General features: G+C 55.4%; 8 protein-coding genes across 8 annotated transcripts; 3 read left to right on the top strand and 5 right to left on the bottom strand.

Annotated features, from left to right (window-relative positions):
* Positions 1-475: 475 nt before the first annotated feature.
* Positions 476-2,372, bottom strand: BDZ83DRAFT_571803 (major facilitator superfamily domain-containing protein; the record flags this gene model as incomplete). The annotated part of the gene is made up of 4 exons (XM_060504443.1): positions 476-564; positions 621-881; positions 950-2,123; positions 2,199-2,372. The coding sequence occupies 4 exons, from the start codon at positions 2,370-2,372 to the stop codon at positions 476-478; spliced, it is 1,698 nt and encodes a 565-aa protein (XP_060367813.1).
* Positions 2,373-2,872: 500 nt separating this feature from the next.
* BDZ83DRAFT_611962 (uncharacterized protein) lies at positions 2,873-3,227 on the bottom strand (the record flags this gene model as incomplete). The annotated part of the gene is made up of 1 exon (XM_060507692.1): positions 2,873-3,227. A coding segment is annotated over one exon (164 nt), but the record flags the coding sequence as incomplete, so codon positions are not given.
* Positions 3,228-3,617: 390 nt separating this feature from the next.
* Positions 3,618-5,767, top strand: BDZ83DRAFT_790287 (salicylate hydroxylase). The gene is made up of 6 exons (XM_060515709.1): positions 3,618-4,299; positions 4,354-4,634; positions 4,710-4,853; positions 4,905-5,014; positions 5,090-5,311; positions 5,388-5,767. The coding sequence occupies exons 1-6, from the start codon at positions 3,796-3,798 to the stop codon at positions 5,528-5,530; spliced, it is 1,404 nt and encodes a 467-aa protein (XP_060367811.1). The 5' UTR covers positions 3,618-3,795; the 3' UTR covers positions 5,531-5,767.
* A 154-nt stretch (positions 5,768-5,921) lies between these two features.
* BDZ83DRAFT_611958 (uncharacterized protein) lies at positions 5,922-7,713 on the top strand. The gene has a single exon (XM_060507691.1). The coding sequence runs from the start codon at positions 6,318-6,320 to the stop codon at positions 7,569-7,571; it is 1,254 nt and encodes a 417-aa protein (XP_060367810.1). The 5' UTR covers positions 5,922-6,317; the 3' UTR covers positions 7,572-7,713.
* A 1,596-nt stretch (positions 7,714-9,309) lies between these two features.
* BDZ83DRAFT_572008 (uncharacterized protein) lies at positions 9,310-10,428 on the bottom strand (the record flags this gene model as incomplete). The annotated part of the gene is made up of 2 exons (XM_060504459.1): positions 9,310-10,016; positions 10,047-10,428. 2 exons carry the CDS (start codon positions 10,426-10,428, stop codon positions 9,310-9,312), a joined length of 1,089 nt encoding a protein of 362 aa, XP_060367809.1.
* Positions 10,429-10,700: 272 nt separating this feature from the next.
* BDZ83DRAFT_739291 (family 1 glycosyltransferase) lies at positions 10,701-12,559 on the bottom strand. The gene is made up of 2 exons (XM_060513040.1): positions 12,165-12,559; positions 10,701-12,085 (listed from the first exon to the last, which is right to left on the bottom strand). The coding sequence occupies exons 1-2, from the start codon at positions 12,340-12,342 to the stop codon at positions 10,836-10,838; spliced, it is 1,428 nt and encodes a 475-aa protein (XP_060367808.1). The 5' UTR covers positions 12,343-12,559; the 3' UTR covers positions 10,701-10,835.
* A 790-nt stretch (positions 12,560-13,349) lies between these two features.
* BDZ83DRAFT_717596 (enoyl-CoA hydratase/isomerase) lies at positions 13,350-14,180 on the top strand (the record flags this gene model as incomplete). The annotated part of the gene is made up of 1 exon (XM_060511965.1): positions 13,350-14,180. The coding sequence occupies one exon, from the start codon at positions 13,350-13,352 to the stop codon at positions 14,178-14,180; it is 831 nt and encodes a 276-aa protein (XP_060367807.1).
* A 94-nt stretch (positions 14,181-14,274) lies between these two features.
* BDZ83DRAFT_611953 (TBC domain-containing protein) lies at positions 14,275-17,958 on the bottom strand. The gene has a single exon (XM_060507690.1). It carries the CDS (start codon positions 17,622-17,624, stop codon positions 14,415-14,417), a length of 3,210 nt encoding a protein of 1,069 aa, XP_060367806.1. The 5' UTR covers positions 17,625-17,958; the 3' UTR covers positions 14,275-14,414.
* Between the last annotated feature and the right edge of the window lie 1,886 nt (positions 17,959-19,844).

Below are 19,844 nucleotides of genomic sequence, written 5' to 3'. Positions count from 1 at the left end.
ACAAGTATGATCCACATCTCTGACATTGGATATGCGACCTCGTACGATATTTGCAGGAGTTGAGCTGTTGGAACTGGGAAATACAACTCTTCAACAATACGCTGCAGAATTTGATGCAGGATATCGACAAGGTATTATGGAAAGTCGTAACCGATATTGCACGAGAGATGGCGTAGGCCATACACCAATATAGCTCAACGGAGTACCTTCCCTTACGGGAAGCACGCCATAAGACTCATGCACCATTTTATTAGTTGCTTCCTCGAGTCTGATTCAACATGGTGTGTGACTGAATGTCCGGAGTTTGCTCCGCACCTCTTGAGGCAGCATGTTCGACAGCAAACGTGAATTAATTATGTTCATAGAGCAAGTTTCTTATTACAATTTTCTCTAGGTACTAGTTGCTGGCTAAGTTTGAGTTTCATTTTATGCGGATTGAGAGCAGGCCATCAGCTTGAATATTAGCATGCTGGGTTTACTTCGAATACAAATCATCCTCCTTCTCGGCCGGGGCGTCGATGTGCATGTTGAACTCATTTTCAAGCTCAACGAGGAAGAAAGCACCTACAGCCATTGGTTAGCTAGAGAGAAACAAGGCGTGTAAGTAAAAAGAAACTCACCAATGGCAGCAGCAACGGTAATAGAGCCAGCAGCAATCCAAACATAACGGAAGCCAAGGCTGTACGTCTGCAGAAGTGCACCAGCACCTGCCTGGATGACGTCCAGCGTGACTCCCTCAACTTGACTCAATGCAGCGTTATCGTGAGCAACCAGGAGGCCAATGAATTGGCCAAGAGAGGTTTGAGGAAGCCCGAGGGGCAGAACAGCCGCAGCAATGTTGGTGGGCATCCTCGAGAGCTGATCGGTGATGATAGCGTTGTCTATTAAGGCTCTTGTTAGCAAGTACTTTGCATCGTATTTGCTCCAGTTCAGGAGGTCTGGAACTTACAGATTGCGAGACCGATGGATCCGCCCAAAGATCTCACGCCAATCATCAGACCACTGGTGATGGCAATGAGTTCCGGAGGAGTGGACAACTGTGCAATTGTGACAAGTGTGCACAAACAGATACCCAACCCAATACCCAAGAATACAGGATAGCCCCAGACAGGGTCAGAGGTGCTCGGTGTCGTGGTAGCCATGCATACGAAGAAGATAATCATGGACACAAACGCCACGACGGTAGGCCAGCGGACGTTGCGAGTCGTCGAGCACCACAACCCAGCCAAGACAGCTGAGACGCCGTAGACGATCATAGTAACACCATAACGGAGTCCTGTGCGCAACGAGTCCGTCTCGTAGAGCACGCCGACCTGGAAAGCAAAGTAGTTGTTTGCCGCGAAGAAGACGAGACCCTCAACAAAGACGCAGACCAGCGCGATGGGGAAGTTGCGTCCGTTCCTGAAGAGTCCATGGTGGAGCATGCCGTCCTTCTTGAAGCGCATCTCGTACACAGCCAACGCGATGCAGAGAGCGCAACCGACAACGAACGGCGCGACAGTGTGGGCGTCGGTCCAGGGATAAGGGTTCTGAGACCACGACAGGCCCATGCAGAAGAGCACCAGGCCCGAGGACAGGAGGGCGTATCCAACCCAGTCGAGCTTCGCGAGCTTCTCAGAGACACTGAAGCGCGTCTCGTTCGTCGTCTTTGGCGGGTTATACAGCGCCAGAACGAGGGCCGTGGCGACAAAGTAGATGGCCGTCGCCATGTACCAGTAATTCCTCACGCCCGCGGCGTTGCCGTTGCGCGTGAGCGCGCCGCCGGCCAGGAGCGCCACCAGGCCTCCCATCGCGGCTGAGAGGTTATCGGCCGCCTGCGCCCAAGGGCGGTAGCGTCGGGGCAGGACCTCGGAGGCGACGGCGTGAAGGAGAGGCTGGGCGCCGTAGGAGCAGCCCGTGATGGTGAAGCCGGCGATGGCCATGCCCATCGTGGAGGCCCGAGCGACAACGATAGAGCCCACGACGCCGCAGCCCGTGAGGCCGATGAGGAACCAGCGGCGGCCCCAGTAATCTGCGGCTTGGGAGACGATGGGGGATAGAACGACTGTCATGATGGCGATTGTGGAGGTTAGCCAGACGCTCTTGTCGCTCTCCCCCAGCACGGCTGCGATGTTTTGGGTTTGCTAATTGAAAGACTGCGGGTTAGACACAGTCGACTCTAGTAGGTAGCCTTGGCAGAATCATGGTGGACTACTTACAGCTCCGGCGCCGACAACGTTGATGAGTTGAGCAAAATAGATGAAGCAAACGGCAAAGACTGTGAGGAACGTCTTTGCGTGCAAGTGAGGGACCGGCTCATCGGGGCCTTCGATACTCTCTTTGGGTTCATCACGACTGCTCGGAGGAGCTGCCAGGCCCTTTGCTTCGCTCATCGATCCGGTTTCCTGGACATTGTCCGAGATGACATCCTTCGCGATTGACATCGTGGCGGGCTATGATGCTGGCAGCGACTTACACACTCATGAATGAATGGATGGCTGGAAACAGAAAAGAAGCTGCGGAAGAACGCGAATATCAAAGCGGAAAGTCTTCCCAAAAGACACAGGATGTACTCTCCGTGAGTGTCCTTCATTATCAAAGACATTCCTCTCCCACGTCCCGTCCATCCTCAACACCCTTGACCAACTAGAGTCTTCGAAGAACAAGGGTTTCTCGACCCCGTACGATGACTGGCGAAATCTTCAAGTCTTCTCTCATCTCGTCCGTTGTTACATTTTGCTCTACATCGGAGGTTAGAGCTCATGCGGTAGCCCAGAACAGGGGACCCAATGACACCGTCCTCCAACCCAGCTATAAATCGCAAGGGTTTCAGTTCTCACAAAACCCGGAAGCTACCAAAACGATACCCGGTGCTGTAACCCATGAACCCTGGCCGCCCTCTTCAGCGGAGCAGATGGTCCCTGTTCCCGGATCATTCCCTGTCGATTAAGACCCCTGGGAGACAACCTCCTTGTCTGCGAGACTTCCAACCAACTGTGCCAAAAGTACCGCTCCACACTAGTTTCTACGCAGTCAATGGCTCCAAAGATACTGTTCTATGTACGCATATGACCATTGAGAATATCACCCACCCACCATTTCCCAAGTCCATATGTACCATGCCAGGAGCGTACGTGTCGACGTTCCATTGCTAATGTAACTCTTGCCCCGCCGATTGCGGCACAGACTCGGACCAGCTGCTTGTTCACTGGGGCCTGTTCGACCGGTCCCTTTGCCCTGGCCCATCGTCCGACCTATTCCCAAATTCCCAGTCAAGAACTTCATGGGTTACCCTTCATCTGGCACGATCGAGACGTCTCTGGACCATGGATCTGGTGTTTTTGACCGAGCTCCGTTGGGAGAGAATGGGTACGTTGGACCGCTGCCCCCGTCAAGAGATGCATCGTCATCTGTAAATGGAAACGTGATCCGAACGGAGTCCAAACTACCACAACAGACACTTCGGACTCTGGAGAATCAGAACCGAGTATCCGTAGGGTCATGTTCTCTGCGAAGCTAACTCCGGCCCGCATCATCTAGTGCGTGGACCCAAGGGGCCAAAGCCAAGGTCCATTATCCAACCTCAGCATTTCTCGCCTGCGGTCGAGACGTAGACGCGCCGTAGGCAACTCACTCCCCTCTCCTGCTCGGACGAACCGTTTCGTTTTACATTCACCCATCATCTAGAGACAATCTTTGCTAAGTCACCAAACGTCTGTGTGACCATCTCTTACCCGGTGAGCGGTAACCCAGTGTTCCTGCTTACTCGGAAACCAGCCACAGAGTGCTCCAAAAGTTGCTTTCCCTCTCACGCCAATGGCACCCCTCAAGATCCTCATCGCAGGCGGCGGCATCGCAGGCCTCTCCGCAGCCGTAGGTCTCCGCCGCGCCGGCCACGAGGTCCACGTCTACGAGCGGTCCGCGCTCAACAACGAGATCGGCGCCGCGATCCACGTGTGTCCCAACGCCGCGCGCGCTCTGCTCGCCTGGGGCCTCGACCCCGTCAAGGCCAAGTTCGTCCTCGTCAAGTGCAGCTTCCGCGCAAAGGGTGACACGCTGGAGAAGTTCCACGTCGGCACGGAGGATTACATTGAGGAGCGGTACGGCGCGCCGTGGTACTTTGCGCACCGCGTCGATTTGCATGAGGAGCTCAAGAGGTTGGCGACGGAACCTGAGGGTGGTGTGAATGGTCATGCTAATGGCAACGGCGTTGAGGAGTCTAATGGGACCGAGACGAATGGTGTCAATGGACATGAAAATTCGAGGACTGGATTAGGTCGGCCTGCTACTGTCCATTTGAAGAGCGAGATTGTGGCATATGTGAGTGTCAACTGTCCACATTGCCTTCATAGAGTTTGGCTAACACATCTTTAGGATCCCGAGGAGGCTTCAATAACATTGGCTTCGGGCGAAAAAGTCACAGGCGACGTGGTGATTGCGGCAGATGGCGTCCACACCATAGGAGTCAAAGCGATTCTCGGCCGCTCCAACCCGGCGGTGCCTCAAGGACACTACAATTTTTGCTTCCGTTTCCTCATACCGGCTGCCGATGTTGAGGCGGATCCGGTCACGCGCTTCTGGAACGAAGGCGACGACGGGCGGATGAAGTTCCTGGTTGGAGACAAGAAGCGTCTAGTCTCGTATCCTTGTCGAAAGTAAGTGCAATCTCTATAACAGTTGTGACATGAGTAGCAAGCATATGTTGCGCGCCTGTGTGCTAACTCAAGCAGCAATGAGATCCACAACTTTGTGGCCATCTTCAACAACGACGACATTGAGAGTACCAAGAAGGAGGACTGGCACGCCTCAGTAAGCAAAGAGAAGCTGCTTGAAAGATACTCCGACTTCCACCCAAGCGTCTTGGCCATTCTCGAGTAAGTGCCCTCACTCTGTGGGAACACGACCAAGACTCACACCGCCCATAGCAAGGCTACCGAGGTGAAGCAATGGGCACTCCTCTACAGAGCCCCAATCCCTACCTGGACCAAGGGGAAGTTGACGCTGGCTGGTGATGCCGCGCATCCCATGTTACCCCGTGAGTTCCAACAACAGCACATCCGGTCAAACCCTCTTGCTAGTCTGCCAATTGCTGATAGATAAACCATATTAGACCAAGGCCAAGGCGGTGCGCAGGGTATCGAAGACGGCGTGGCTCTCGGCATCGCGCTGGCTGGCGCCGAGGTCAAAGACGTCGAGACTCGTCTGCGAGTGTACGAGAGCATTCGGAGGAACCGTGCCAGCGTAATGCAGATTTTCAGCAACGCTGGCCAGGAAGAGCCCGAGTTGATCCGAGAAGAGGCTGCCAAGTTCATTCCCGCGGACAAGGTGCCCAGTAAGTGCAAGCTCCGTGAAATCTTTTAGTAGTAAGGGTGCTTATGTGGAGGAGCCGCTGACAGAACATGTTGCAGAAAACCCGGAAGAGTTCTTTGCGTATAACTTTGGGTACGACATCATCAGGGATAGCGTCCAACAGATGCAAAAGGTCGAGCCATCGTTTGCTTTGTCGCCTTCATTTTTCCAGAACGAGCCAGGCAAAGGTGTTTATCCCTAAAGCTCAAGTAGGGCGAGTTGACCAGGGCCGAGGGTGATAAACGGGGCGTCCCTGTCCATAGCCGTTGAAGGTTAGAATCCGATACTCCCTCAGAGGGCTCCGTACCGGAGCATGGCTGGCCGCTGCCAGCATGGAATACACATCAATTAATTGGACGTTGTTGGAATGGCCCCCATGGTTCTAGGAGCAAAGTTTCGTATGTTTTGGAATGTTTCTGGAATTCTTCCAAAAGTGGCTGGGGAGACCGTGATGACGCACCTGGAGGAGCTGCCCCTCTTGCCCCCTTGGAGCTAACGGGCCGTCCCAGGTTTGACACGAGAGCTGAAGCTTGAGGGGTTTTCGACGCAGCGCCGAGGTCCCCAAGGGAAATCTCTGCTCTTGCAACTGCAATTCCAGATATTAGTAGTACCGGTAAAAAGGTGACAAGTTGAAGTTGTAGATCGCCAAGTCTTTGGTTCTTGGGAGCGGCTATCCGGAAGCGGCTCCACCGCAACATCCCCCGCCAATCGCCGCCAGGGTCGGGTACAACTGCAGCTGCATCCATCCGACGGGCAAAAAAGACACAGGAATTCGCTGACCGACTGAACACCGTCTTTGTCTCTCCCAGCTTTTTCTTCCCTCGTTCATACTCGACCGAGTGAGTTCCTGTCCGCAACCTGTATTTTTGCGTTGGAATTTGATCGTCCGGCAGTTCTTCATTTCTCAGACCCTGCCTTCATTCCTCAGCCCTCCACGCCTTACTTACGCCTCAACCCACAAGCTTCTCACTCAGTTTTGCCTCCTGACCATGGCGAGATCCTCCTACTCAGATGCTCCCACAAGGGACTCTGGATATCGCGAGCCCTATGGCTACCCAACCTCATCCGCCCGGGACTCGAGATGGGACGTCGCTGAGTATTCTCTCAGACCGACCGCCAGAGGTCACGACTCTTCCTCCTCCGCCAGACAGCGCTCACGATCCCGCTCCCGTGACACCAGACCTCCCCGCGACACAAAGCACCGCAAGAAGCGCCGCAGCGGCGGCGGAAGCGGAAGCGGCAGCTCCTCATCGTCAAACGAACCCCCGCCAACTACCAAAGGCGCCGTCGTGAGCTCAAACAGCAACGCGGCCTCCTTCACACCAGCAGCCATGTTCAGCAACCTCCAAAACGCCTTCCACGCCTTCCAATCCATCCCGAACCTCTCCACGTCAACCTTTGAACTAGGCCCCCTCCCCGACACCCCCGTGACGAACCTCATCAACCCAAAGAACCTCCACCCGCCCCCCTCCCAGGCCGTCCTCCACGACCGCCTCGCCACGAATCTGCCCCGCCACAGTAACGTCTACCTCATCCTCCTCGTCGGCACCCTCCTGGCGACCCACTGGCTCGTGCTCGCCGCCCTCTTCGGCGTCGTCAAATTCGGCTTCTTCATCCAGTCCTACAACGGCCGCGACCTCGCCCGCGACCTCGGCGTGAGGAAGTACGCCTCCACCCAGAGCATCATGTCCGGCTTCGCCGCCCTGGCCGCCATTGTCGGCCTCTGGGCCTTTTCCTCGCTGTTCGGCGTCGTCTTCACCCTCGTCAAGGTCGCCGGTCTCGTCCTCGTGCACGCCGCTTGCTTTGACGTATCAGCGGCAGGCGGTGGTGGTCGACCGACGGGAGCTGCTGCTGCTGCTGCTGCTGCTTCAGCACCTTCACCCGTGCCAGCCCAAGGGTTCCTGAGACCACCTGCGGCACCCGCGGGCTGGGGCCTGGTCTCGAGGGAGGGGGCAAACGTGGCACAGCTTAGATCTGCGAGCGAGGGCCAGCTCAGGTCCGCCAGCGAGGGGAACCTCGGCGGCGGCGCACCGCCGTACCCGAGCGGGAATGGATGGTACGCGGGCGAGGGGATCACTGGGCCCCCGACGCCAGAGACGTACGCCGAGATGCCGCGGACGCCGCGATCGTTTGAGGCATATGCTCCCGGTCCCCGAAGGGAGGAGCACGATGCCGGAGATTTGGCGTATGGGTATTACGAGTCTGCTCGGCCTCAGAATTATGCATCTGGCAGGTCGTATTAAACAGGACTCACGTAGCTCTAGGATCGTCATAAAAGAGCAGATGTGAAGTGATATTCAAGCTTTAGATCTGATAGATAAAAATAGCACATCACTGGTACACGGTCCCAGGCATTCCATGTCCGTATTCCACGACATTACAAGAATGCTCCCAGTTCCAAGTGCCCAGTTACAGCATCGACTGAAGATCGAATTGACCAATCAAAACTCGCCCAAGACATTTTTCCCCAGGTCGTCGTAGAGTCAACTTGAAGCTGTGTGGCTAACCATTGGTTAGCCGAGCTTCAACGCATTGAAGTCCAACGGCTCATAATCTGCAACGATGGAAGAAATGGAAAAGGCAAACTCGGATACAATTGTAGAGGAAAAATCACATTTGGCAGAAAAATGTTAGCCACGTTTGTGGACCTCGACGTCCACGGTGTAATGGATGCCGCGGTGAGTATTGGACTAAAAAAATCAATCTTCCTTGAACCAAAATAGAGAAAGACCATGGGAGAGCATTGGTGTATCTCGGAGTGTAGTCAAGGTGTGCATCACTGCCATTCTATGAAGCGTTTTCTTCCTCGCGCCCAGAGAAACGAGCTCCAGCGCGCAACGAAAAAAGAGTCAGAGCCTGTCAGACGTCCATCGACACCCACCCCTTCCACGCGCCCGAAGGCAAGACCGCGAAAGGGGACGAGATCATCACCGCCCTCTATACAGCGCCATCCAAAAGGATAAGTGCCGCTTTCCTTGCGGAAAGTGCGAGGGCAACCAGAGTTCTTCACTCTAGGGCGTCGAGGATATCAATCATCAACCAGGGTGGGATCTGTAGCTCCTTTAGGGAACCAAGAGTAGGTCGAATACTATAGAAATGATTCTCTGAAGTATTGTCGACATGAAGAAAAAAGGAGGAGAGAAAATCCTAAGAGCTGCGGTCGGGAGGCGACGTTTTATAGATGTTGGAGAGGCCCAATAGTGGGTCTTTGGTGGGGGACAAATCAGTAAGGGGCCGGCCAATGAAAATTCGGGCTGGAGAAAAATGGACATGGGCGAGTACGTACCGAGGCTGGAAATGTAAAAATCTGCATCGTGAAGATGGAAAGAGCGGGTTCGAAAGAGCAAAAGATGCCTGGAAAGATATTGGTGGATCAGGCATCAAGGCGTTGGAAAACTTCTCTTCTTCACATACCGATTTGATGTAGCGAGAAGCTGTCTGGCGGTTGAGGGTAGCGCCAAATGCGAGGGGGGAAAGGGCTCAATGAGGGCAGCTTTGGGGTAGGAGATGCCCTTTTTTGCGTCAAAAGCTCCCGGATAAACCATATTGTGAAAATCTGGATATACCTCTGAGGCAGAGTGTCAAGATGTATCGCGATCGGCCACTCATCTGGGATGAAGGAGGCAAACACTCCCAGCTATCAAGTTGAGAAGTAAAGCTTGCATAGTTTGGTCGAGGCATTCAATGGCAGTCATAACAGCCATCCCGAGAAGCTGCGCTCCTAGACTGCCTTCTGACGTTTGAAAGCTGATGAGGTTCTTCGGTCCCTTGATTTCTATGAGGATCTTGTTGAGCCTGTATACCCATTCGCCGGTCAAAACGACGTCTCAGCGAACTTGCCGCATATCCTCGATTTTGTCAGAGGCCAACAATCTCTTCCTTAGAAGCCTGTATATATCAAGCAGCAAACGAAGCCCTCACCACCCGATTCCTGATCTCAGAAACTCAACATCCCCCTGATATCAAACTTCACCATCGCACTCACTCACGATACAACCCCTCGCCAAGCACCCACTCCTTCACCCTCCTACTAAGCAACCGCCCCAAAATCTCCTCATCTTTCTTAGAAGCAGCCTCCCGCACCTTGGTACTACTAACAACCTCATCCCCCTCATACCTACCCCTAACCATCTCAACCCTCTCCGCCCACGTCCCTCGCCCTCCAACATCCTCCAGCCCTCCGTCCCTCAAACTCTCGAGGTAGGCAACCTGCTCCCCCTCACCACCCCATTCATCGTCTGTTCTCATCGTAATGCGCAACCTAGACCTGTTCAAGAACGGATCCAGTGCCCTTCGAATCGGCGCCTCTGCCTCCGCCGCTGCTGTTTCTCCCGATGACGAAGAAGAAGAAGAAGCATTATAGTACTTTGGGTTAAAGATCCGGATGAGCGTATCATATCCCGCCAAATACACCTGCTCCGGCTCCCCTCCTCCGTCCCCTTGCGCATAAAACCCCGTGTCCGAGATAGCCTGGCTCTTATCGTGAAAATATGGCATCGTCGTCAGTCCCAAGTCGACCTCAACATCCTCCTCCTCCTCCTCCTCGGCCTCATCTACCCCCCTGCGCCGCACCTCGTCTCTCAAATCCTCGGCAAACGCATACATCATCCCCAACCTCACCTCGAACGCCGCAGGCTTAGGCTTCTTGTCTGCGTTATTCACAGCCAAGAGAAGCAACAACCTCACCGCTCCTCCCTGACCCGAACCCCCAACCGCACCTGATGACGATTCTCCAGCTCCATCGCCCCTCGTCGCCGTAGCCTTCCTCTTCTGCAAGTCTCTCGCCGCAGACGCCGCCATCCGTAAATGCGCAAGCGTAGGCGGGTTAAACGAGGAATCCAGCACGACAAGACTCTTCACCGGCGGCCTTGTCTTCTTCGCGTTGAAATCCGGCCTCCGCGGCGCCGGCGCCAGTGTCGTTATGCTAACCTCTCCGCTGGCGTCCTGGGGGGTTTTTCGGTGAGGAAGCGTGCAAATAACGCGAAACGCATCCTTTGAAGATTGGAACGCCGTCAGGCTCCGGCAAAAGAAGTCAACGAGGGCTTTTCGGCCCGTCATGGCCGCGTCTAGTTCTGGCGCCGAATCCGTGTCGAGTGACATTTGCGAGGGTGTGGAAGTGTGCTGGTGTATTTGTAGCTAGTATGAAGTGAATCAAGGTGAGGTAAGACATCCGATTCCAGTCTCGGAGAGGAAGTTACCTTACGCTCCGCTAGGTGCCATCAGTGTTTACCCCGCTACGTGGGGGTCAATTCGAGTGTCTAGCATCACATTCCAAACTCACTCGCACCATGCACCATGTGGGGAAGATGAAGTACTCAGGTCTGCACAGTAGCGCGAGTAGATAGATGTAGCACGAATAGATGGAAACATGGAGCCAGATTCGAAGGGGTATTGTTTTTGCCAGGAGAACAAAATCTATCAGTATTCGACAACTCGAGTATCGTACAGCCAAGGTCCCTTTCATAACAAAAACAACAGCCATAGCTCGTCGTGATCACTCGTTACCCTCAAGCTCTCCTCTGCTTCGCATTGACAAACATCTGCGACGTGACCAGTCCCAAGCCGAAAAACACGACAATGCCCAAAAAGTTGAGCACGGCGTTCAGCAGGGGCGGCATCTTGGGCTCCGCCAACATCTCGTCCTGCAGCCTCTCGATCCGCTCCGCCATCTTCTCCTGCCCGAACCCAGTGCGCACCCTCTGCACGCCCGCCTTGCCCATCTTTTCCAAATCGCCCCGGCTGAGGCTGTTGAGCACCTTATCCATGACCACGGTCCACTCCAGCACCTCGTCCGGCGCCCGCAGCCAACCCGTCACACCGTCCATGACCGTCTCCTTGGGCCCACCCGTGTTTGCCGCGAGGACGGGCACGCCCGCCAACATGGCCTCGAGGGGCACGATACCGAAATGCTCGTTGGAGGGCGTATAAACGAGGAGCTTGGCCGATCGGAGGAGCGAGTCTTTGAGGCTCGACGGAATGGAGAGGAGGAACAGCACCGGGATGTGCTCGGGCGCAGACAGCGCGGTGATGATGTTCTTGGCCGTGAACGTCTCCAACTCGAGCGACGCGGCGAGCTTCTCAAGCTCCTTGTGGTACTGGCAATTCTCGATGCTACGCGGGTCGTATCCGCCAGCGAGGACCAGCCGGACGCCCTTTCTCTTGTCCGCAGGCAGCGCGGCGAAAGCCTTGACGGCGAGCGCAATGTCCTTCTTCCTCTCGAAGCGGTTGATGCTCAGTATGATGTTCCTGTCCGTCCAAATGGCCTCTTCCTCGTTGTTGCCGTTTCCTATCGCCTTCTTCTCGCTCTCCTTTTTGGGCGCAATGTCGACGCAGGGGTACACGACCTTGAAGTTCTTGCGCTTGGCGAGCTTCGGCCACGCGCCCGTGGCCATGCCCTTTGTGAAGCCCGAGTTGACGGCGATCTCGTCGGCGAAGCCCATGCTCCACTCCTCGACCCAGTCAAAGGGCACGCGGTAGAGGCGCTTCCACCACTTTTCGCGGCCGAGGGCGAGGTACATGTCGGGGAAGTGGCAGTAGAAGAGGATGGGCGCCTTGGGGGCGAGGTACTGCAGCAGCGGCAGGCCCGCGCTGAGCTGGTCGACGAAGAAGGTGTCTGGGTTCAGGGACTGGAGTTCGCGAGTGGCGTAGATCTGGACGAGGAGGTGGAGCTGGCGCAGGATGGCGCAGAGGATCGTGAGGCGCCCGAGGATGGAGGGAGGGACGATCCAGTTGCCGCGGACGCGGACGTCGAGGGTTCCTGGTAGAGAGACAAGTTAGGGTATGCTCATTCCAATACGAGGTCATGTATCAAAGGAGAAAAAGGACTGCAGGCGTACCATCTCGAGCTTCTTCAAAGCAGTGGCTCTTGTCGCAATGGCTGGTAAAGATGACCACCTTGTGGCCTCGATTCTGCAAGCCGACAGCGGCATCGACAACGAGACGCTCAGCACCACCGATGCCAAGGTCCGGGTGAAAGAAGACGACGGTCCTCTGATCGTCGTCTTTCTCCGCCATGGCCGTAAATCGTCTTTGGCAGGTATTCGGGGGTGTGAATAAGGGGAGAAATTCCCAATCTTTTTTGTTGTCTCTGGCTTTCTTTCCTGCAAGAGGACAGAAGTGCGACTTGTGAGACGTGGACGACCTGACCTGACACTGGAGCCAGCGGGGACCACTCAGTGGGAGTTACGACGCGACAGCGGCCAGCAGGGCAGTTGGAATTGGGGTAGCTCTGTCAATGGCGGGTGTTGATTGGGTGTTGTAAAGTGGGATGCGGCCTTACGTAAGGAGTAGTCTTGCAGGGGTATCAAAAGATCCACTTGGCTAAGGTAAGCGAGTTGTGGATGGCCAGGACGATTTCTGGGGTGCATCAGAAGCCGCAGGAGCTTGGCGGTCTTCCTTTTGGGGCCGCTCTTACTTCACATGTGAAAGCCCATTAACCTTTCCAAGGTACGTAGCCTCATAAATTTCCCCATGAACATAAGGGAACTCGGAAAAAAAATTCCATCCATCTCAAATGCAGGGAAAGAGACAAGATGACAAGCTATGTGATTGGATGACCGCTACTGGTGCATCGGAATAATAGCCAGCTTGCCATGAGGTAGGTACTTTGGGTCAAGGTTGTAGATTTGGGGATTCGGGGAAGGGTGTCAGCCGAACTGCGCGCCGCACGTTGGATTTTCTAATCATGTCTGCAATCTGAGGCATGCTCTTCCTTAGTGCCATTTGCCGAACCGAGGTCAGCAGCGCTTACTTAGACTATCCGTCGATCCCTTCAACTTCAAGCCTTTGTAACCTTGAGCCATCGCTACTCTCTCATCCATTCTCATATTATAGCTTGATCATCAAGACTACAATACTTGCATATAATTCTCATACAAGTTTGAAAGTCTTTTCGGTCATCGCCTGCCCGATCTGTCCTCAAGCTCCCTCGTATCGAAACAACATAACCCCCCGTCACCGAACCTCAACCTCGTCTCATATCATCAACAACTCTCAACATCACCATCACAACCCTCACAATCATGACCTCCCAAACCCCCCTCTTCACAATCCCCATCCCCAAACTCGACTCCCACGAAGGCGGTACCATAGTCTGCACAACCCCAGCACCCCTAGTCTACCTCCTAACCTGGTCCTCGCCCCCCGACAACCGCCTCACAACCCCCTTCTGCAAAGCCCTCCTCGCCGCCCTCGACATAATCGAATTCGCCCACCCGCCCGGCGTCCTCGTCACGACCTCCGCCATACCCAAATTCTACTCCAACGGTCTCGACCTCGAACACGCCTTCGCAACCCCGCGCTTCTTCCCAGACACCTTGTATGCCCTCTTCAAACGCCTGCTAACCTACCCGATGCCCACCGTCGCCCTGATCCCAGGCCACGCCTTCGCGGGCGGCTTCATGACGGCGATGCACCACGACTACCGCGTCATGAACCCGCAAAAGGGTTTCCTCTGCATGAACGAGCTCGAGTTCGGGGCACCGCTGAAGCCGCCCATGTCCGCCATCTTCCGGATCAAATGCGCTTCCCCCAAGATCTACCAGGACATCGTCCTCGAAGCAAAACGGTTCCCCGGCCCCGCGGCCCTCGAGGCGGGTCTCGTCGACGCGCTGGGCGGGCTCGACGAGGCGCTGAAGTTGATCGCGGAGAGGAAGTTGACGGAGAGGGGCAAGAGCGGGGTGTACGCCGTGCTCAAGATGGAGATGTGGAAGGAGAGCGCGTACGTGCTCAGCAAAGAGAATTATGAGAGCGAGGAGAAGATTTGGGATCAGAGGGAGGAGTTGGAGAAGGCGAGGGTTGCGGAGGGGAAGAGGTTTGTGCAGGAGTGGAAGGCTGGTAAGGCCAAGTTGTAGGAGACGAGTAGTTGTAGAAGGCGAGTACAATAGTCACGAATACTGCATGAAAATGAAACGCATACATCACTGTATATCACTAATATCCAGCCTGCATTGCTCAAGAGATCGTGTATTGTGTGGTCAAAAAAAAAAAAAAAGACGCTATTTTTGTGTGTCTTCCCAATCGGACAGAGGGGGTATCATGGACGTCCATTCAAACACCTGAAATGCATCACCGCTGCTCTCCATCTCTCATGTCTGCACGTCTTGCTCAATCGGCATGGGCTCACGGACATCCAAATCCGGCTCAGCTGCCTCATTCTCCTCTTGTCCAGCGCCGACGCCGTTCCCATTCCCGTTCGCCTTGTTCGCCTTCTTAGCCGCGTTCATCTCGTTTCTCAGCCTTACAGCATCTTTCTCCGCCTGGATCGCCTTGTCGCGACGCGCCTCCACGTCCTCGCGCTTCACCAGCTTCCTCAGAGCATCAGATGCCTTGATCATGTTATCGATACTGATGGCGTGGTTGGTCATCTGGCGGTTAATGTAAGTGTACACGCTTGCCGGCGTGTCGCACTGCAGAAGCTGCGTCTCGTTCAGCTTGAGCAGCGCCAACGCCACCTGGAACAGAAAAGTGCTTCCGTCGTTCATGCAAAGCACCACATCCCAGACCCGGAACAAAGCCTCGGCGCAAAGGCAGTCGGTAAAGACGCTGAGGAACCACTGGAAGGTGAGCGCTTCGAGTTCGATGCTGAGATCGTCCAGGTGTTGCGACAGTTTGGGGAGCACGTCCACGACATACTGGCGCAGCACCTGCTGGTCTGCGCGAGACGAGAGGAGACTGTGGTCGTAGTATCCGGACGGCAGGATGTTTTCGATGATGCTGGTCAGGATCCAAAACGCGTCCTCTGCTGATGGCATTATCAACAACAGATTCGCCGCGATGAGATTCATGCCCTGGCAGTAGCCGACCTCTGGGTTTCGGCGGGCGTAGGCTTTCAGCACCTCCTTAAGCTTCGACACGCCCGGCCCCTTGCGGAAAAAGATGTTGTCGGTCAGAGTACGGTTGATGTCCATATCGATCTGGGACACTGCCAGCGGATCATCATCTTCGTCCGGTCGAGCGATTATATCTTGATAATATCCGGGAACACGAAGCGTGGTGGCGCCAGAGCACTCTGACCAGACTTTTGCGCGCAAGTTGACTGGGATGCCACCGAGAACCAAATTCCGCAACTCCGACCTCTTGGCGCGCCCAACCTTGCCTTTGTTTCCGAGGCCAGTGATTCCAATCAGCTCGCCATCGGCTATGGCAGCTTCGGGGATGGTCATTGCCGGTCGCTCGAAGCGGGCTTCGGCAAGTGCAGCTGCTGCTGCGGCCGCAGCCTCGCCATCTCGCTTCCTCTCCGCCCTGACTTTGCGCAGGAACTCGTTCCAACGCGCCGCCTTGTCTCTCTGCAGAGAGTCGTGCAACTCGCCCATGTGCTGGAGAAGGAGCTTCACAGGTTCTGTGTCGTCCCTGACAACCGTTCCTGCAGCGGCATCAGTCTCAACCGGGGGAGTCGCCTCGCTGTCAATGACAGATGTTGTTGTGCTCGCAATCGGGACAAATCCTCGCTCGTCAGCCGCAATGAGTCCAGGTGACTTGAGGCCCAATTCTCCACCCTCCAATACCTCGAGAGATGGCGCGCCGAGTGAGGGGGTATGAGACAAAAGCTCCGTTGGGAATGTGGCCAGCTTGAGGTAATCTTGCCACTTTTTGGGCTTCCCCTCACCCGCGCGTTCCTCCGTGGACGACGGGCTGCCAGGTCTTTCGTCGCTGCCGGGGCTTGCGAGCACTTCCTCTTCCTCCTCGATCATTGGCGAGGTCAAGTCTGACCGGCCGTTTGACAGCATCTCGGCACGCCCGCCTTGCTTAAAGTGACGAGCCATCTGCGCAGATTCGCGTTGCCTCTTCTTCCTTCGTTGGTCGTAAATGAAGCCGAAGCGATCAGTAAGATACTCGCTTCCGATATAGTTGTTGTAGATGTGCGTCAAGGTTGGCGGCTGGGTCTCGGGTGGGAGGATTGCATCCATCTCGACGGGGCCGTAACTTTCCTGGCGGTTCGAGGTCATATTCGTCGGGCTGTTCACCATGGTGTCCCATCTTTCTTGCGGCTGAGTCCTAGCGCTGGTATTGACCGGAGGAGCATTCGCGGTGCCCGTGGTTCTGCGCATAGCCATGAGAGCCTTGGGTCCGCCTGCCGTCGAGACCGCTCGGCTGGACTGTGTGGTTTTGGCGCTGGAGGTTGAAGATGCTCGCGGGGTCGACTGCGACTGCGGTTGGGTAGCACTATTAGACCTTCCGCGATTGGGACCACCCTCGCGCGTGTTGATTGCGCCTCCGGCCACCAGTCTCATGAGGCTAGCTGCGACGGATGTTGAGGCTTTGCGCGAACCCGGGGGTCCAGACTGGATGCTAGACGCTCGACTGGGGGTTCTTGGCGGCACACTCTCAGGCGGCACACCCTCGCTGGGTGGGCTGAAGAGATCGTCTTGAAGACCAGGCCGCCTATCAGCGGTGGACTGCGCCCTCACAACAGTTGAAGGTCTCGCGATGTCGTCGCCGTTGACGCTGCTGGGCATGCTGCCCTTTCTGCTGGTTCCGCCCCAAAGATAATCCTTCCACCCTCTCGCGGTCCCTCTTCCGTCGGGAACGGAGGGCATACCTAGGTTGCTGGCGCGGATCGTGGCGTCGTTGCCATCAGTCTGTCCAAAGACGTTTACGTTGACGGTATCCTGCATGGCATCGCTCATGAGGTCAGAAAGCCCGCTCTCGTTGCGGCGATTGCCAGGGCGTTCGGTCTTGACCTCGATTTCGATAGTTCTTAGTCTCTTTTCGAGATCTAGGTTAGATAAGCCGCATTCCAGTATAATCTTGCGCAAAGCCCTCTCCCTTTCGTCGGCCTTCCTCCTCAGCTGGGCGATTTGGGCATCGCGCTGTGCCAGGTCGGTCGCGACCTGCCTGACGAGCGCAACGGCTCCATGTCTGGCAATTAGACGGCCAATGTGCTCGTCGTCGGAGTGGTGAAGGGCACCTGGTATCTTGTGGGTTGAAATAGGCGAGTCCTCGAACAGGGCATCACGAGCTGCTTGCTCGGCGGAAGAACCAGTCAGATTGCCCAGCAGAGAGATGGGACCGGGCCTGGTATCGGAGATCTTGCGTACGGTAGGAGGCGCTTCGGGTTCCGGGGTCAGTGGCGGAGGAGGAAAGGCGTGTTCGCCCCTTGGTGAGTCGGGCGAGAAGGAGGGGAAGCTCGTCAGCGACTTGTCTTCGGAGGCGGCAATGGAGCTTGCGGAGCTCGAAGGCTGGGAGTTGAGTTTTGATCGTTTGGCTCGTACGGTATGTGAGCGTCCGCTTCTCATGGACGTTGCGCTATGCTGCGAGACGGAGCGCTCGAGAGGGAGAGTAGGCTCGGGGTCCATGTTGGTTGGCGGGCGATGATGTCGCCAAACGTCATGGTTTCAAAAAAGCAAACGGCAGCAGGATGTTGCAGGATGCGCCCGCTACTGCTGTAAGCCTGCGTCCTGGCGAGAGGACTGACGGGTTGAGTGTTCTATCGGGGTGTATCGCGAGCTTCGTGGGAAGTAGGAAGGGAGGATAGAGAAAAGGGTGAGGTGCGCGACCTAGGTGAGTAGGTAGGAAATGTTTGGTGGATTGTAGCGCAGACGCTAGAGCGGAGAGCCAAAGAATAGCGGTACTGTCGAGGTCAGAAATGGGGAAGTGTAGTCAATGTGTGTTGTGTGTGTGTGTGTGTGGGCGGGACGATATCATTATGCAATCCGACGCTCCTCTCCTCTCCCAAGCCCAGCAATGCAGCACATTTGCGGCTTTGCCTGACGTGGACCAGGGGTGGAAGGCGAACCGGGGGGGGGATGATCACCCAGCATGTCTGGGGTGCTTCGCTGTGACTCTGCCCTGTATCCGTCGTAGCCTGTCTTTGTAGGTACATACATACCTAGGCGAGCACTGCGAGCAGCTAGTGGCTAGTGGCTACCTTACAGTGGATAATAAGGGGACTTGGGTCCGCAGCTTCCATCAAGATTCCATCCGCCTCAGGTACGAGTACAAGCTCCGGCTCAAATTACCACCAATTTCACCCGTCTTAGCGTGGCGACGATACCTCCTGCCACGTACCTACTACCCGACCCGATGACATGCCTCTGAGGTGCGTCGGCCGCGATTACCTCACCGCAGGCCTCTTCACCTGCAGCCCGCTGCAAATCCACAAAATGAGCCCTTGTCGCGGAAGGAGAACATCCTCCTAACCCATCAATGCCTTACGTAGTACATCCATACGGATACATGCACATCTCGGGGCATCAGGTCGCGATATTCAAATCCTTTTTTTTTTTTTTTTTTTTTTTTTTTTTTGCCTTGAACCTTGACGGCAGCGCCTCGTTTGTTGATCTCTTCCTTGACCCCCCATGCCTTGCCACCTGAATGTCAACATTGACACGTCCGAAGAAAAACAAGCACGAGAAAAGGGCCACATCGCACAAAACCTAATGCCTACTTACCTACTCAGGAAGTGGACAAGATAAAGACAGCGCCGGGTTCCCACGAGATGCAACACGCAAGGGACATCCAGAAACACACCAAGCCTAGGCCACCTGTCGCATACGGGGACAGCAAAGCACCGTAACACCATCCCGTCAACTATGACAACTAATACTCTTACGTGCCACGCCCGACCGGCTCTCTCCCTCCACTCGCCCTCCCCGTTCCCGTGGCCTCGTCCTCGTTCCAAACCAAGACTTCTTTTTTAGTCTTGCCAAGTTAGCCCTGCCATACCCATGCCATCCTCTGTCTCCAAGGGAGTCCCTGACTTTCCTCCTCCAATTCTCCCGTGCCAAGCTCCACCGTGGATCCTTGGAAACCTGAGAGAAGACTGCCCTGGGTTTGGAACGGCGGAGGATAGAGGAATCTTCCTGGGCGCTCGCTCTCCTCTCCTAATAATACAGCCTCACTATCGAGCCCTACACACCAAAACACAGTACCTGACTCCATCCACACAAAAAAGCTCATCCCGTCCCAGACTCCCACGCAACACTCGCTTCCCTGTCTTGGCGGCCTCCAACACCAAGTTCTACACAACTAGACAGGCAAACCCCTCCCTCGAGCGCGCCTATCTGAACGCTGAACTCCTTACCACGCGCGCACCTCGCGTGCGCCAGTCATCCCAACTTTCCGTTCCGTCCTTGCGCGTACACGTAGAAGGGGTTCAAGGGGTTGCTTTCTGGAAAGGTTCCAAGGGGGGGAATTCGGAAAGGGGACTAACGATGTAGGGGTCCAAAAAAAAAAAAGGGTGATCTCCTTTGCGTGTGTGGACTGTGGATACCTTACCTTACCTTACCTTTCCGTGTTGCATCTCGTCTCGTCGGGCGCATCATCCGGATTTTGTGCATTTCACACTGGACGACGACGACGCCGTCGTCGCCCTGGCATTAGCGTTCGTTCATTGGGCTCCGAAGAAGGCCAAGTATCAAATCTCATTATTGAGCACCACTCACACTCACAAACTCACAAACTATCCGTATGCGTGACAGTGCCCTTTCCCTAAGATTACCTCAGGGGGTTGCTTATTTTAACCACCCACGCGGTGCGGCCATGGTCCAAATTTCCCTGCTGCCCAACTCGGATCG

Source organism: Colletotrichum acutatum (assembly GCF_030867785.1).
Source record: "Colletotrichum acutatum strain CBS 112980 chromosome Unknown BDZ83scaffold_22, whole genome shotgun sequence".
In the NCBI taxonomy this organism is placed as follows: Eukaryota; Fungi; Ascomycota; class Sordariomycetes; order Glomerellales; family Glomerellaceae; genus Colletotrichum; species Colletotrichum acutatum.
This window is presented reverse-complemented; position numbering and strand designations above follow the sequence as displayed.

Coding starts and splice junctions, on each gene's coding strand:
- BDZ83DRAFT_790287 (XM_060515709.1), top strand. CDS start 3,796: ATGGCACCCCTCAAGATCCTCATCGCAGGCGGCGGCATCGCAGGCCTC. Junction 4,300..4,353: donor AGAGCGAGATTGTGGCATAT/GTGAGTGTCAAC, acceptor ACACATCTTTAG/GATCCCGAGGAGGCTTCAAT. Junction 4,635..4,709: donor GTCTCGTATCCTTGTCGAAA/GTAAGTGCAATC, acceptor TAACTCAAGCAG/CAATGAGATCCACAACTTTG.
- BDZ83DRAFT_611958 (XM_060507691.1), top strand. CDS start 6,318: ATGGCGAGATCCTCCTACTCAGATGCTCCCACAAGGGACTCTGGATAT.
- BDZ83DRAFT_739291 (XM_060513040.1), bottom strand. CDS start 12,342: ATGGCGGAGAAAGACGACGATCAGAGGACCGTCGTCTTCTTTCACCCG. Junction 12,086..12,164: donor CTTTGAAGAAGCTCGAGATG/GTACGCCTGCAG, acceptor TCTCTCTACCAG/GAACCCTCGACGTCCGCGTC.
- BDZ83DRAFT_611953 (XM_060507690.1), bottom strand. CDS start 17,624: ATGGACCCCGAGCCTACTCTCCCTCTCGAGCGCTCCGTCTCGCAGCAT.